This window comes from Lissotriton helveticus, chromosome 9 (assembly GCF_964261635.1).
Source record: "Lissotriton helveticus chromosome 9, aLisHel1.1, whole genome shotgun sequence".
Taxonomy (NCBI): Eukaryota; Metazoa; Chordata; class Amphibia; order Caudata; family Salamandridae; genus Lissotriton; species Lissotriton helveticus.
Window position 1 is genome coordinate 1,260,888,856 of NC_136070.1, and position 17,699 is coordinate 1,260,906,554.

A 17,699-nucleotide genomic window follows, 5' to 3' on the forward strand; every position below is an offset into this window, starting at 1 on the left:
TAGAGTCCACAACCTTCCTCCAGATTCTGTAAATATTCCTCCTCTTCAAGGAGCCTCTGCGCCTCTCTCTAGAGGGTTGCTTAGGTAACGGAGTCAGTGGAGCCACACGCGGCGCCGGTGACAATATCAACGGCGTTGATGGATGAACCTCGGCTTCGAACCTAGACGTCGATCGAATTCGAGGCGGCGTCGACTCACCAGCCGAAGGAGTCCGAGGAGCTACAGTGGAGGATCTCGGCGCCGGGAAATGCCAAGCCTGCGTTGACGGCAAAAATGGCATGAAGGGTGCCTGAGGATAAAACTGAGGAACACCCAGGTTAAAGGCCAAAGGACCCACGGGGCCCGAAGGCACGCCGGATGGAGCCGAGGCCCTAGCAAACATGCCAAACATTGCATTCAGAAAATGCGAAGAATCTGACCCAGGAGCTTTAAAAGGAGAATATGGATCCGTACCTTCCTGAAGCGGAGTCACCTAAGGTCGAACTGGAGCCTGCGGAGCCGGGGACGGCGCCACACTGGTGAAGCCACCCAGCCTGGAGTGGACTCACCAGGCGCCGGTGACATTGTTGGAGCCGGTAAATCTTCATGCTGTGAAGAATCTCTCGACACCGGAGACCCCGGAACCGGAGATGGAGCCGGTGTCGCTTGAGAAGGAGATGGAGAAACAAAGGCCTTCCTTCGTGGTCACTCAGCCCTAGCCTTCGAAGAACGATGTCGAGAGCCATGTCTTCTCTTGGTCTTCTTATGCTTCTTCGACCTCAAAGTGTGAGAAGACGAAGACTTGCCCTTTTCCTACCTCTTCTTCTTGGCTTTGTCCATGAACAGCTTGGCCTCACGTTCCTTAATCGCTTTGGGATTCATCTTCCTGTAGCTTCGGCATTCCTCGACGTCATGACCCGAAGATAGACACCAGAGGCAGTCATCGGGCGGGTTCGTGATTAACATATGCCCGCCACACACACTGCAGGGTTTAAATCCCGTCTTCCTAGAAGTAGCCATCTGGAACAAACAAAAGATACAAAGTTCTCGAAGAAAATGGAGAGCCCCTAGAAAAACCGTTAAGCGTTGACGGCGCAGAAAAAAGGGAACTGACATCAGCACGCCGACGAGGTCCTTTTGGGGCTCAGATCGTCATGCGGTGCCACGAACGGAGCCTGTCCATTGTGACGTCCTTGTCGGCGTGGGGAGAGCTAGGAAAGAATTTTCCGCGGAACGCTGGCGCAGGGGGTATTCAAAAGGTGAGGAATCTAAAGGTGAGGAATTCACAGGCAGAAGTATCCATCAGAAATAAAACTTTGCAGAACTTTTTAATGCCACAAACACAAGGTGCTCAAAAATACAATAGTGTGCCGCAAAATGTTCTAATACATACAGTAATATCCTGGGGTCTGCAGAATGTGAGTGCAAGGATCTCTTGGCAGTGGTTGTTGGATTAGGGAAGATCGATCACAGAGTTAAATTTATTTTTGGGGAAACCAAATGTATGTTTTTTTATGATGAACGCCTCTACTGTAATTATCTAACTATCCTTGCTGTGGTGAGAGGGAGCAGAAGTGCAGTCTTCCACAAAAGGAATTTTGGGTGCGCTCCGTGGATGGGTTTGAAAGGAGGCAGCATGATTTGGTTCTATACTGCTCCTCTCCAATGGAACAGAACACCTCACTGTACAAAAGGACGTAAAGAGTCCATTCAAAAAGTGTTTGATAAACCTCTGGGAACAAATAGAAGGCAGTGTCTTCAGCTGTCTGGAATCTGAAAACTGCAGTCCGGTGGACCCCAACTGATGCATACTCATGGTCACTCTTGGCCAGCTCTGTCATTAGCAGAATGAGCTGTGGTGGAGGGAGTGCACTCTCCAAATGCTTCAGGTATTAGAGACGAAAATTCTTGAAGACTGTGTTGGTCTTTCTGCTGGCAATGTAGATTCATCTTCCTGTCCTCAGCGTTCTCTTGGAGATCTTCTGACAACAGGAACCGGAGTCTGGTCGATGAGAATTGTGAAGGCAAACACAGACATAAGGATCTGTTTGAGCCTTTTTTCTTGAACGAGGACATTCACAAAAATAAAGTGCATTTCTGTCAGAAAACAAAATAAAATCTACTCTATATACAAAGATGTTGATTGAAGTGTTTACTACAATGTTTCCAAAGTAAAGGGTAATAAAACCATAGGTCAATGCTTCAGAAAATAGAAGCGCCCGAAAATAGAACTGGCTCTGCTGCCACAGCATGGTGGTGTGCCTTACTTTAAAGAAGCAATAACAGTTGTATATCCCTTTAGGCTGCAGCCTTTTAGGCTACACTGCCCTTCTCAGCCTTCCTTGAAGAAAGGTTTGTGAAAGTTTTCACTTTCTAAAGTTAGAGAGCCTTTTAAAATGTGTTTCTCTTAAACAAAAGAGAAACATGACTAATACAAAACTGTTAAAAAGTTTGCTTTGATTTTACAAAGCTGTCTTCAAGAGCAGAGTTTGCGTGTAGTGCTTTAGAACTATAAAGGATGTTCCCTGGAGTTGCAAGAAGCATTTAGTTGAAATGGCCGGATATATTGAGGTCGGTAGTCACTTTTCTTGCCAACTAACACTTCATTCTGTTGCTTTCCGGAAAGGGAGAAGCATCTTACACATCCACTTCTTAATGACTAAGCACTAATCACTGAGGTTCCATAGGAAGACTGAGGCATTCTGATCTAAGCAATTAGCTGCATGTTTTTGTAAGACCACACAGAAGTAATTGCATCGGACGAGCAGAGTTAACAGTTGAACAGATGTTGAAAAGCATACCACAGCCTTGCAGAGCAAAGTGATTGTTCACAATCTTTGAGCATATTTTTGTTTTTATTTATAGAGTTTTGCATAGCACGATCATGACCCATGGATATCAGAGCGCTTCACAGTTATATGCAGTTAGTCGTTTAGAATAAAACATGTATAGCAGTAATAATAAACAAATGGTTCCTGTGCATACCTTTTCGTATCAGTTTCAACTAATACAAGATTAGGTTCATTTTGGAGTACAACAGATGAGTAATATTACACATATGGTTCCAATGTGTATCTTTCGTTTTTGTTACAACAATATCACGATTTGGGTCCATTAATTATAGACGTGTACCGCCTAAAGTGCCTTCGTAGCTAACTGGTGGGTTTATCCTTACATATGTTATTGTCCTGTTGAGGTAAACACCTATATCAGATATAAATGGCATAACACCTAGATCTTTGAAGATGGCAGTTTTGGTGTCCTTGTTACCTTCCTTGTGTAGGATGCATCCATATCTGACAGGACTATGCAGCGCTTAGCAAATTACTGTTGCACTTGCATTTTTTGGTGTGCCAGTAAAAACAACCTCCATTTGTCAGTCATGGGATCTTTTTAACAAGGGTCTGGTAAAGTATGACAAGGGATTTCTTGAATTGTCTATCATTTGATGAAGATTTGAAATCACCTATTGATTAGTGGTGATATTCCTCCAGCCTGAGACTAATCTTGAGATTCTCCCCCACCCCACCTGTTCTCACACTCCGAAAGGACAGGGCCCACAAGCTGTCACTTAGATAATTTGCAGAATTCTGTGAGCAAAAATGCAAGGATCCTGTTCTCTGGGATGCAAGCTGGCCTCTTCAGAAGGGCAGCCCTGGTCACAGTATGTATGGAGGTATGGCTCCTTTGCCCTGGTGTGCCAGTTCCTCCTCTACCTGACTGAGCTTTGTTGGAGGCACTATAGAAGTTTCCCTTTTTTTACCACTAAAGCACGCTATCCATGTTAGGTGCCCTCTCATGCAATCAAAACTATGTGCTTCCAAAAGTCGCAATGAATAGCATGCCCAATACTTTTCTCTGGACCGCGAGCTGGAAAGCTGCCACTTGGTGTAGGACGGCAGCTTCCTCCAGTTGGTGAAAACTGGCATTTTATGAGACCACAGCAGCAATTATCTGAGCTGCCACAATATCCACTTCTTGTAGGATAGCTTTTACTTTCGACAGTATTTTATCACCAATCATATCACCAGTGAAATGCAATTCTCCAGGTCTTACTGCTGTGGAGGTAGCTGCTGTGGTGCAGGCAACTAGCAAAATTGACAGTGCTAGTAATACAGCATAAAAAAAGGTACTGTGTGCAGCGATTACACAGGAAGCTAATTGTTCTATCTCATTGCTTGATAAAAGAGCTGGCAGTCTTCTGGTTAATGCTGTTAATTTAAAGATAAAAATGTATTTGTAAAAAGGACAATTAACCACATTATTTGGAGCTGATGTAACAGGCCATTGGTGCTCTCTTGCGAAAGTGTGACAAAGTTTCCAAACTTGAGTTTGTACCGTGCCCTTATCCTTCACAGCTGCAAGTCTTGCTTTGAAACCTTTCAGCCATGGCTTTATGATCTCGGTCAAATTTGCTTGGAACATTTTTCAGGACTTATTCTCACAATGAGGCCTAGATTGCAACTGGACATCTGTTCTTTTAAAAGGCCAACAAGACACTAACTCTATCCCTGGTTTCTTGGATATTGTAGGGGATATATTTACCCATTGCTTCAGGCATAATATCAACTAGTAATAACTTTGCAGCTCCACTGTCTAATAACTCATTAAAGTCGGAATGTTAATTTGCAAGACTGTCACAGTGTTGGCTGTTATTTGTGAAATGAAGAGATTGAGATACTTGTATGAGTAATTATTGTATGTGAATGGGACACAATCTTGAATGACATGGAGATGTGGAGCTAAGTGGTGCTCTTGATTGTCTGTAGCATCTAGATCTGGAGTTTGGATGGCTGGACATAAGACAAGCACTAGAGTCGCCTCATGTATGAGGAAAATGTATTAGTACCGTTTTTTAAAAAGCTACATCAATATTGCTCTGTTTTCTAGTTTTGTGTATTTTAATTGCCTAGATGTACTGGAGTTATATTGGAGATAGTTTGACTTTCGTGGTGGGTTGTGTGATGTACTGGCAGTAACTATGATGTCTGACCCAATCTTTGACCTCAGTCAAAAGTTTCTGACATGGTCTACCATGCCTCAGTTGATGTGCAGGAAGTTGGTGAGGCAAACAGACCGGTATAATTCATTGTGATCATTTCTCTACGGCCACACGAATTACAGCTGTAGGTGGCAACATTAGCCTCCAGATGGCTCTTTTAGCTGCAAAATATTGATGCTTGCTTAACTTCAGGAAAATAAACACTGGGTTAAAGATCATCGTATATTCAGAGGTTGAGTCAGAAGGCCTCTGGTTTCCGTCCACAAACTGAAAAAAGATAACAAGTTACTTACCTGTAACTTCAGTTATCCAGTATTGGTATCTTTCATAGATTCACATGCCTGAATCTTTCCCCGTCGCCGAGGTGAGAGTCCCACGTTACATAAAAAAGCAGTGCCAAAAGTAAATTATAGTAGTAGGCCCTAAATACAGGCCTGAGGTCTAGATTGCAGTAGCCTATCTACCTCATTATGCTTAAAAGACCCAAGTCTTTGTCACAGCCAATCAGCTGTCAGCACTCTCCAGAACCCTCTCTGCAGAGCCAGTTCTCCTCAGATTTTCGTTGGCACAAGTGGGGAATAAGTATCCCAATTCTAGAGAACTGACTCTCCGGTGAGGAGGGTGTGTGCATGTGAATCTATGAAAGATACCAATACTGGATAACTTAAGTTACTGGGAAGTAACTTGTTTTATTATCCAGTATTGGGGTATCTTTCATAGATTCACATGCCTGAATCAGAATAGCAAGCTGTAACCAAGTGAGTCGGTTGCGGATGGTGGGAGACTTGTACTGAAACAGACCCATTAAACCATCATCAACCTATTCACAAATGTTCTACATATTATTGTCATAGACCAAGAGTAACAAAAGTTTAAAAAATGCATTTGAAACATTAGCATATATATATATATATATATATATATATAAATCACATGAATATGTTTGCAATCCTAATAAAATACCCTCCTTTATAAAATAACATGTATAACAAAATCAAATATCTGTACCTGAGATTTTCTTTAAACAAACAGGTGTCGTAAGACGGCTTGACCAACTGCTGCATCTCGCTGACTTGACGATTGCAGGCAGTAATGTCTGGTGAATGTGTGGACATTTTTCCATGTCGCAGCACGACAGATGTCCTCGAGCTTCCCCCCTGCGAACAACGCTGTAGATGCTGCAACAGCCCTCGTAGAATGTGCCTTGACATTCTTCGTAAGAGGTCTGTTTGCCTTGGTATGGCAGAACTGGATTGCTGAGGCTATCCATCTGGAGATCGTAGCCTTGGCAACAGCTGTTCCCAACGTGGTCTGTCCATAAGCTACAAACAGTTGATCAGATTTTCTGAAGTTCTTTGTCCTCTGTAAGTAGAATTACAGACATCTTTTGATGTCTAAGGAATGCAGTGTCTTTTCTGCCGGCGTAGTCAGGTTTGGAAAGAAGACTTTCAGTTTGACTGGTTCATTTAAATGGAACTGAGAAGGTACCTTGGGTATAAATGAAGGGTTCGTTCTGAGAGTAACGCAATCCTGTGAAAAATGTAGGAAGGGTTCTTTTATGGTGTACGCTTGTATCTCACTCACTCTTCTAGCTGATGTCAAGGCTAGGAGTAAGGCAACTTTCCATGTAAGGTACTTGGTTTCAGACTTATGAATAGGCTTGAATGGGTGCTTCATAAGTTGTGAAAGAACTGTATTGAGTTCCCACTCCGGTGGGGGATGTCTAATCGGAGGATACGCTCGGAAGAGTCCTCTCATGAACTGTTTAATTAGGGATGACGAACATAGTGAAGGAATGTTGGACATTTTCCTGAATCTGGACAGGGCCGCCAGGTGAACCTTTACTGATGAAAAGGAAAGGCCAGATCGAGCCAAGTGTAGTAGGTAAGGAAGAACTGCTTCTGCTGGTGCGTTAATCGGGTGGACATTGTTGGATGCACACCAGGAACAGAACCTTTTCCATTTTAGCCGGTAAGTTTTCACAGTACTTTGAGCTCGAGATCTCCTTAAAATATCTCTGCAGTCTTGCGGAATTTGAAGGTGCTCAAACTCTAGGAAATCAGGAGCCATGCATGCAATTTTAGAGATTGAGGATCTGGGTGAGGAACCTGTCCCTCGTTCCATGACAGTATTGTTGGAGATGGAAAGAGGCGAATTGGCTGATCCTGAGACAACAACATGAGCTCTTGAAACCAATATTGGCGTGGCCATCTTGGAGCAATTAGTATCAAGCGGCAACTCTCGCACTTCATCTTGTGCAATACCCTCGGTATCAACGGAATCGGGGGAAAAGCGTAAGCATAAATCCCTTGACCATCGCATGGACAGGGCATTCCCCCCTTGACCCCTGTTGAGGGAATCTGCTGGCGTAAAACCCTTCTGTTGTGTTGCGAACAAATCCAACTGTGGTTTGCCCCAAGTCTGAAAGACTTTGTGCAATTGAGCTTGATCTAACTCCCACTCGTGGCAATCTGACAGGGATCTGTTGAGCTTGTCCGCCAGTGTATTCGAGGCCTTTGACATGTTCCGCTCTGAGAGTTATGTTGTGGAGTGTAACCCAGTCCCATAACTCTTGAGCTTCCTGCGACAGCGTCATAGATCTTGTTCCTCCTTGTTTGTTCACGTAGAACATGCTGGTGGTATTGTCCGTCCGTACCAACACTGACGATCCCGCTATTCTGGGGAGAAAGGCTTGCAAAGAGAGGAAGATGGCCCTCCACTCTAGACTGTTGATGTGCTTCTGTCTGTAATCTTGAGTCCACCTGCCCTGGACTTGCAGATTTTGGAGATGGCCTCCCCATCCCTCCATGGATGCATCTGTTGTAAGTATGAAGTCTGGAGGTGTCTGTATGAATGAAAGTCCCTGCTTTAGATTGTGCAACTGTGACCACCACCGCAGAGCATTTACCATGCGCGGCATGACCTTGATAATGTCCTCGAAGGAACCGGTTGCATGCTTCCATTGATGATGCAGCTCTTCCTGCAGAGGTCGCATCTTGAGGCGTGCCAATGGGATGAGATTTATGGCTGACAAACACATTCCCAGAAGGGAAGCAAATAGTCGGACCGAAAGTGACCTTTTTGAGATTTGAATTGCCAATTGTTGCAAGCGGAGTTGTCTCTCCTGTGATAGGAACGCTTTGCATTGTATTGTGTCCAGGCGTGCCCCTTAAAAGGGTAGGACTGGTCTTGGTTGCAGTTGGGATTTGCTTAGATTCATAGTCAGACCCAAAGAAGCAAAGAGCACGACAGCTTGTCATGGCGTCCTGTACACTGTTTGTTGAAGGGCCCTTGAGTAACCAATCGTCCAAGTACGGGAAAACTTGGATTCCCCAAGAACGTAGTGTTGCTGCTACCGGGGCCAGGCACGAATATTCTTGCTGCCGACTTGAGGCCGAACGGTAGTACTTTGAATTGATAATGGGCGCCAGCCACATTGAATCTGAGATATTTGCGATGTTTGGGATGGATGGGGACGTGGAAGTATGCGTCCATGTCTAAGGAAGCTAAAAAATCTCCTTCGTTCAGGCAGTTTAGGATTTCTGAAAGAGTGACCATGCGAAAGCACTGCTTCTTGAGGAATTTGTGAGGCTGCGCAATCTAAAATTGGCCGCCATTCTCCAGACTTCTTTTTTATAAGGAAGAATCGGGAGTAGAACCCTTGTCCTCTTTGTTGAAACGGGACTTTTTGTATGGCATTCTTGAGGAGCATTGTTTGAACCTCCTTGAACAAGAAGTGAAGACGAGGGGGACGGGGTCCCTTGGGCGGAACAGTTGGCGGTTTGGTAACGAACTCCAGGGTGTGACCATGTTGTACCAAATCTAACACCCATTGATCGGTGGTAATTGTTTGCCACTGTTGATGGAACACAGATATCTTCGCACCCACGGGAAGGGATAAGGATGCGGATGGCGCCCGGTTGCACTCACTTGTTCTTGCGAGTATCTCGCCCTTGATTGTTGGAGCGTCTGCGGCCCCCATGGCGAGAGAAACCCGCTGTGTTCGATTGATGGTAAGATGAATTATAATCTTGACGGTAGTGGGATTGGTACTGTCTGCCCTGCTGATGGTAACCTCCTCTAGAAGAGTAGCCACGTCCTCTAGCGCCTCTGTAAGAACCTCGTTTAAATGGCAGGGAACAGAGTGATCTAGCGGTATCGGTGTCCGTCTTGATCGTTTGTAGGGCATCGTCAATGTGTTTGCCGAATAGAGACTCGCCGTCATAGGCCATATCAAGTACCTTTAATTGAACCTCTGGTCTGAAGGTGGTGGCTTTTAGCCAACCTCGACGCCTGAGTACAGCCGCTCTAGCCAATTGCCTGAAATTTGTGTTGACAATATCCAAGGCACAGTCGATAGTTTCTGAGGCTGCGCGTTCTCCCTCTGTCAAGATCTTTCGGGCTTCTGCTCTGTGGTCTTCTGGTATTAAATCAATGAAAGGTGACATGTCCGACCACATTTGGTGATCATAGCGCCCTATGAACACCAGCGAATTAGCTGCACGGATAGAAGCTGCCGCCATGGTTGAGAATTTCTTCCCAATAAGGTCAAGTCGACGCCCTTCCTTATCCGGAGGAGTAGGGATAGGCGTAGCTGGATTTTTTGAGCGCTGCTGTGCCGCCTGAGAAATAACAGAGTCTGGTCTCGTGTGACCCACTAGGCAAGATGGACTGTCCGATGTAGCTCGGTACTTCTTATCGATCCTTGGCAGTACTGCCGGCACGGAAGCAGGATTCTGCATGATTTTAATGCCTTCCTTCCAGATGTAATCAATTATTTGAATTGCTCTAGAAATCTTTCTAACGTCCTCTTTAAAGTCATGCAGGAAACAATCAGTTTGTTCCACAGTGACCGGAAGTTTAAATCTTTTTGAAGCCCTTTGTATGAGATTGTGGAATCCACCTATGTCCTCTGGTGGAGAGTCGGATGGTTGCGGAGTTGGTAATGGAATAATATATGAATCCCACGGATCAGAAGGGAGATTCTCAGGAAGCTCTCCTTCCTCGACTTCGTCGTCCGAGGACGTATCAGGGGTACGAGGAGGTGGTGCAGGCTGGTCTGATTGGAGACCTGGGCGCTGGAGGCTGAGGTAATGGGTCTGTTCCTGCTGCAGAAACCGGTGGTGGGATGACCTGTTGCGGTGGAAAACGCCGTCTATTGTCAGCTAACATGGCTTGCAGGTCTTGAATGAGGGTAGGAGGTACGTGACTTGTCTCTGCTGCCCTTGGATAACTTGCATGATGAGGAACCATAATGTCCTCTTGATAGTAGTGTGCAACGTAATCCTCCTCATCGTCATCTTGACATTTTATAACTAAGTCAGAAGGATGGCGGGCTACTCCAAAGGCTCCCTCATTGTCATCATCCTCATAGTCTCCTTCCTCGTCCGGATCAAAAGTATTGAGGGGGTAAGAAGGTGTGAGTGGCCAAATATATGAGTACTCCTGTCTCTGGAAAGAGCGAAGTTGGAAGCTCTTGGAAGCAATAGGAGTTGAAAATGCCAGCAATAGATGCGCTTGAAATCGTTGCCAATGCTGTAGATGGTACTGAACTCTTCTTTTTCGTCGGAGACATCGTCGACGGACTCTACGGGATAGTCGTCGAGGGGGTCATCGTCGAGGGGGTCATCGTCGAGGGGGTCATCGTCGAGGGGGTCATCGTCGAGGGGGTCATCGTCGAGGGGGTCATCGTCGAGGGGGTCATCGTCGAGGGGGTCATCGTCGAGGGGGTCATCGTCGAGGGGGTCATCGTCGAGGGGGTCATCGTCGAGGGGGTCATCGTCGAGGGGGTCATCGTCGAGGGGGTCATCGTCGAGGGGGTCATCGTCGAGGGGGTCATCGTCGAGGGGGTCATCGTCGAGGGGGTCATCGTCGAGGGGGTCATCGTCGAGGGGGTCATCGTCGAGGGGGTCATCGTCGAGGGGGTCATCGTCGACGACAGATGATGATTTCGTCGACGACGAAGCTGTAGTCGACGGTGTTTTCTTCGATGAATGCTTCGACGACGAGGTTCTCGTTGACGGCTCGTCGACGATGGTCTTTTTTGTGACGATAGAAATCCTAGTTGACAGGATTGGAGGGGTAATAGCAGTAGTAGACATAGTAGCCGTCGACGAAGGAACTGAAGATGTAATTGTAGTGAAAGCTGAAGAGACAGAGCAAGTCTTACTCACGGTTTTATGCTTCTTAGGATCCTGAAGGATAGAAGGTCCTGAAGAAGCTGGAGGAGACCTTTGAGTAGAGCCAGGAGTGGAGTGGGAGGTTTTAAAATGTTTTCTCCCCTCACTTGATGTTCTTTCCTGAGATCTCGCTCTTTTACTTGATGTTCAAGCTCCATCATCATCCTTAGAAGATTTTAGCCATAACAAGACTCTAGCCTCCCTATCCCTCAAGGTTTTAGAAGGGAAGGTACGGCAAATCTTACAATTTTGGGCCCCATGAGAAGGACAGAGGCAATATATACAGTCCTTATGTTGATCATGAACATGGACTCTCTTTGTCGCATGTCCTGCAAGGCTTGAACAAGGCCTTCTTCTCTGACATCTTTGAAGGAAAAACTGAGCTGGCACTCAGGGAGACTCCCTTCCACACGACGTGCAGTGAAAATCTGAGGAGAGCTGGCTCTGCAGAGAGGGTTCTAGAGGGTGCTGACAGCTGATTGGCTGTGACAAAAACTTGGGTCTTTTCAGCATAATGAGGTAGATAGGCTACTGCAATCTAGGCCTCAGGCCTGTATTTAGGGCCTACTACTATTATTTACTTTTGGCACTGCTTTTTTATGTACCGTGGGACTCCCGCCTCGGCGACGGGGAAAGATTCAGGCATGTGAATCTATGAAAGATACCCTAATACTGGATAACATCATTCTAGGCTTCACCTTGAAATGTGTGCAGTGAAAGTAATCGGGGACAGGACATGTGCACGCGTACGGACATGACATGTGCACGCGTACGGACAGGAGATGTGCACATCTCCTGTCCCTGCGTAGAGCTGGCGTTTCAACACAGCGCGCGAATGACGCGCTTTAACTTTGCCTCCCTCACTCGTCTGCTCCAAATCATATCGGAAGCTTCAAGGAACCCTGCACGGCGTCAGCATTTACGCGCGCCATGATGTGCACGCGTACAGGTCATGTGTACGCGTACACATCTCCTGTCCCCCCCGGTCTCCTGCACGCTGTGCCTGCGCAGACAGGAGATGTGCACGCGGAGACAGCTTTTTGTTTCCAGGCTCGGCGGTAATTTTGGAGACTGTGAAGAAGTAAACAGGCCAGTCTTTGTAGGTTTACTGATGGCATCTTCCCACCCATGGGATCCGGTACAGCAGTCGGCCGCTGTATTAATGCTGACCCAGTGTATCAGCTCAGGAGGCCTGAGGCAGGTGAGCAACTGCCGCGATACCCGGCCTTCATCCAGTCAGTGTAATCTAACATACAGAATGAAATTGGGGAATCCTCCTCATCCCAGAGTATGAGCTGCGCCTATCGTCGGACACGGCTTTCTTTGGATGTGGAGAACAAGGTTCTATTCCCGGCATTGTTCAACATCCTGTGATTATGGGCAAATCACTTAATTTCTCAGTGCGGAAAGCAACAAGAGTCTGACCTCGTGGAAAGTGGTCACGTAAATTGCCACAACGCTTTTGGGTTGAGTTTGTGCCATCTAAAACTTCAAAAACTGCAAAAAGTCAAAATATCGTTTTACAACGGCTCCCTTACAGTTCCAGTCTGTGCACTACTGTTTACAAATCAAAGGTTAACATTTATTTTCCCGATGTAGATCACTAACTGGCAGCCTGCATTGCCCCCTCATCTAACATGCCGCATCCTGTCAACCACATTTTTGTGTTTTTATTCATTCATTCTATGGATAGCACAAACATGGGAAGTTGTATGTCGTCAATGCTTAATACATGTATCGTTAATGGTAGCCTAGAAAAAGGAAACATTTCTTCGAGGTATGGTATTTCCCTGCACAGAAAGAATGTGGAATTTTATTAAAGAACTACATGTGCCAGTGACGACATGCTTAAGGAAGCATTGTCAAAACCAATAGGCCTCGTCTATTGGTACTATTGGTTTTGCAAAGGGTTCAAGCCATGCTGAACAGCATAACCGATGCTGTGCCGCATGGCTTGTAAAAAAAGAAGACAGATGGTATATTTTATTGTGAAGCAGGCAGTAATGTCATTATTCTGGAAAGCAGTTCATATTACAGGCAATATTAAATATTGTGTCTGTAAGTAACAGAATTATAGGCAGGAACTGAATCAATGGGGTTAACCTGATGTCATGTAAATAACGGTGTGAATGTTTAGCTCACTTCTATAGTGATTGTTTATACAGTGCACATCACAAAAGGATTTGTACATTGGTGCTTAAAAAGTGTAATTATTACCAGATGAGGCAGTATTCATTGTGGTCTACTGTGAAAAGATGAAAGGCTGTGAAGAGAGCCTGTAACATGCAGGTTACATACAGATATCTTACAGCACATGAATCACTGCTTAATGTTACTAGTTTTAGAAGGCAGCTCAAGGAAATAATGTTCTGAAGTCGCCCAGAGAATTAAACAAGCATTTAAAATGCAATAGGTCTCGCATTGACACGAGTTTGAGCTATTGGCATTGAAAATAATGCCTTTTCTTTAAAAAAAAATAAAAGACATTGTAATTTACAATTCCAATAGCTTAAACTTGCGTAACTGCTAGACCTATTGCATTGCAAACGCTTGTTATTTTCTCCTGGGGCAATTACTATCTGTGTCAAGAAGTGGCGGCTATATTACTAAATGTCTGGAAATGTAATCATGTTCCACCTATGTGAAATTCCCTGGATGAACTGCCTTCTAATCATGGTAATGTCAAAACCTACAGGTGAGGTGAAGGAAATGTACAAACAAAGTGGAAATAATCGTGCAATATCAGACTGCTCAGGGGCATTGGCTGGTTTAAGATTCAGACCATACCAGACTACTTAAGGTTTCACCAAGACGAATGAAAGCACAAGGCTTCTTTAAGTGAGAATTCTTGTATTTCAAAAATCTGTAGGAATATTTTCTTGCGTTTTCTAACCGGTCTACATATTGTGAAAAAAACAAATTGGAATTCAAGCTTCAAAAAGAAATACAGGTGTTACTATTAATGCCAAGTCTACAGCAAACAATTCAGTCAAATTAAGGTTTCACAATCAGAATAACATACCTGTGGAAGCCCCTAAAGCAAGAGCCTTTGCAATATGTCCTACAGACTGAATCCCGCCATCTGCAATTACTGGCACTCCAAACCTTCGTGCATACTCCGAGACCTTGTACACAGCAGTGGCCTGTGGTCTGCCACATGCCAACACTAAATTGGGGAAAAAGAGCAAAGCTGACAAACATGTTCTGTTCTTTAAACTCACTGCACAACAAATTTTGTAAGTCGCCAGTACAATTTTCATGGAGAATGTTGTGGACAAACAGCAGTTGATGATGATGATAGAAATTAGGCAAGTTGTATATGGTTCCGGATACAAAACGTAACCCAAATTGTATAAATAGCTGAGCTTCTGTATAATTAGAAGGTCCACAAGGGGAAAGGAAAAGTTCAAAATAGGTTAATACTTGTAAAACTAAGTGCTTCATCTTTGGCATTTTCTCTGAATTCATAAACAAATCAATCTCAGTGCACCTGCAGAATCTCTGAAATAATCTTTAAATGTTCAAAATTAAATACAATTGAAGGGAAAAAAGGAGCCAATTGTCTTCAACACCATCTAATTAACTATATAAGGAAATTCAAGAAGCAAGGACTATGAATTCGGTTTTCCAAAACCTTCATTCTTGAGAATGCCTTTCACATGGAATGGTATGATTAATAAAATAGGTTTTGTTTAGTATTCTCACAGATCTCAACATCCAAAAGAGAAGACCCAAATTTCAGCCGCACGAGGAGAGAATCATTCTCATTGCTCCAGAATAGCTCCACCACTGGTGGTACCTAAATCCTCAGCTGTCCACCGTTCTACTTATAAGATTGTATCTGCACCGAAGCCTTATCAGGATGTTGTGAAAGGTTCTCTACTCCTAGGGGTTCATTACAAAACTTGAAGGCCTGGCTTCTCAGCACCTGAAGAGCCAAACCTTCCAGAGGACTATCCACAAGGAAGCAAAATGTTCTTTTAATAGAACCTTGCCAATCTTCAAATGGATGAGGTTCTACGTCGGATGTTCATAAAATCAAACAGACAACTTGTCATTGAGATATACATTATACCACTATAGTTTTACCTAGTTAGGTCTGGCTTTCAGTTTGCATCTATTAAAGTACATTTTACTGGGATTAGCACTTACTGCAAAAGTACTTTGTATGCGCCCTTTCTGACAATGCCTGAGAAAAGTTACCTTAAGGCCTTAGAACACCAAGCAAAGTTTTAAGCAAACCTCTCACAGAAGAGCTAGTTTGGTATTTAAAATAACAGGACCACCTTTTCCTCCAACGAGAAAGGTTGACTTCCAACACCAGTCTTGGAAAGTTGCCTTTTTAGTGGGCATCACTACAGCATTGGATCAGTGGGCTTCAAGCTCGGAGAACTCAAAAACAGTACACTGGGGCGTGGGCGGGCAAGATGGCCGAGCAGACGTAACCTGTCTCGGCTCCCGGTCCGTGCGCTGTCCTGCGCCGTTTTTGGGCATCTTTCTGCAACAGAATGGTCAGCAAGAGGCACCTACTGACGGCTGACTATGTGAGGCACTGGTGGAGGAAGCTTTGCTACTCTCTACCGGCCGCCGAGGTCCCCGCATGACTGTCTCGGCTTCTGGAGGGGGATCCCAAAGGAGCTAAGATGGCGGCCGGAGTGCGGCGCTGAGCGACAACAAGCAGCAGCGTGTGGCTCCCCAGGATCGACACGGTGTCTGCGGTGGGCAGCTGGAGGCATAGGAGCACTGGGGGCACTGGCGGTGAGCTCTGGGACGAGTGTGGTGGGACTGGTGATTCGGCGGACGCTGTGGAACAGCCTGCACTTCCCTGCCTGATTTTAAGATGGCGGCCACGAGGCCTCTTCGTGGCGGTGCGGCTCCCTGAGCGCCTTCCTTCCCTGCAAATGGATGGCTGAGAACCCAGGTAGAGCGTGCCTGCGGGGAGACATGGAGATTTGCCCACTTGGTTCCTCCCAACGCTGCGGCCAGAAGAGTGGGGACCTCTGGGACGGGGAGTCCCCATCTAACATACCCTTTAACTCGCACGACCCCCCCAGGGGAGTCCACCAGCAGCAGGCACGCTGGCACGGGGATTTCGCCACTGCCCCCCCCTTGGCGCTGACCCGGGCTTCCAGTCTACGATTGAGGCCCTCTGCACCATCTGGGGGCCCGGGCTCTCTGGACACGCCTCTGGGCCGGATTCAGGCAGTCGCTGTGACCATGCTTCCCACTAAGTACGTGGCGACCATCTTCTAACCTGGCGACCGTGCGGACCCCCTCCTCTCCGACACCTGTGGAGACCCCGGAGTGGCCCCTTCATTGACCTAGGGTGAGAGCCCGGCTTGGGGGTGGGACTCTCCGCACGCCTTCCCCTGTGGTGGCGACACAACCCGGGGGGCGATTCTACGAGGCTCTGAGCTGCTGGGCCGCGTGGGGCCCCTCCATATGCCGCCGAAGAAAGGAACAAACAAGGCGACCAGCAAAGTATCGGACTTCTTCTCCACCGCTGACAAGCGCCCGGCCCTCAGGGCGGATACAGACAAGGCAACCATGGCTCTTTCGAAATCTGACCGGATGACCATGCTTAAAGAGTTTAAATCAGAGCTCCGCGCCGAACTCTGCCAGGACATCAAGTCCTCCATAGATCAATTACGAGCGGATCTGTCTGACCGGTTGACCTCTCTCCAGCAGGACGTGGACTCGGTAGGCACTAGAGTCCTGGATTTGGAGACGCAACATCAGGAACACAGGCAACTGACCGGTGAGTTCCGCGAGGATATCCACACCCTTAAGGAACAACTGCAGCAGACGCAACTTAAGGTGGAGGATCTTGAACACCGTGCGAGGAGGGAGAACATTCGGATCAGGGACCTGGAGGAAGGCGCGGAGGGGCTGGACCTAGAAGCTTTTGTAGAAGGTCTTTTTGCGGAGATCCTGAGCCCCCAGAAGCTCAAGATAAAGCTCGACAGAGTTCATCAAGTAGGTCCCCTGCAGAATGGCGATAAGAGGAGGCCCCACGACGTTTTGGCAAAGTTCCATTCCTATAAAGTCAAAGAAGCTGTGGAACAGGCGGCTAGAGCAAAGGACTCCATCTCCTTTCAGACCTATTCCTGTGCTATCTATCAGGATGTCGCTCCCTTTACGTTGGCACGCAGGCAAACACTTCGGCCGGTCACTACCAAGTTGCAAGCAGATTGCATCAGGTACCGCTGGACATACCCCTTTGGGCTCAGTTTTGAGTACCGAAACAAGCGGCAACACATCGAGCTGCAGGATAGCTTGGAAATCCTGGGCCTTCCACCGGAGGAGAGTGGCCCCACTCCCGAGGCGTCCGGAGGCCTCTCTCTCGGTGCACCATCCACTTCTACTTGGGTGCCGGGCTCGCGTAGGGGCATTCGCTGAGGGCCTACGAGTGTCGTTCACACGGATGCGAGACTACGTGCCCTCACTGGATGTGGCGGCCTTTTAATGATATTCATTGTGGGCTCTTTTGATTTGTGTATCGGTACAGCAGACGCAGGCTTAGGGGCTTCTGTGGGTGG

General features: G+C 46.4%; 1 protein-coding gene across 1 annotated transcript in view; it reads right to left on the reverse strand.

Annotated features, from left to right (window-relative positions):
- Positions 1 to 17,699, reverse strand: part of IMPDH2 (inosine monophosphate dehydrogenase 2) — a 336,137-nt gene that overhangs the window by 128,678 nt on the left and 189,760 nt on the right. Inside the window, exon 10 of the mRNA XM_078661802.1 lies at positions 14,183 to 14,326. Within this exon, the coding sequence (XP_078517928.1) occupies positions 14,183 to 14,326 (144 nt within the window). The remainder of the gene's footprint in view (positions 1 to 14,182; positions 14,327 to 17,699) is intronic.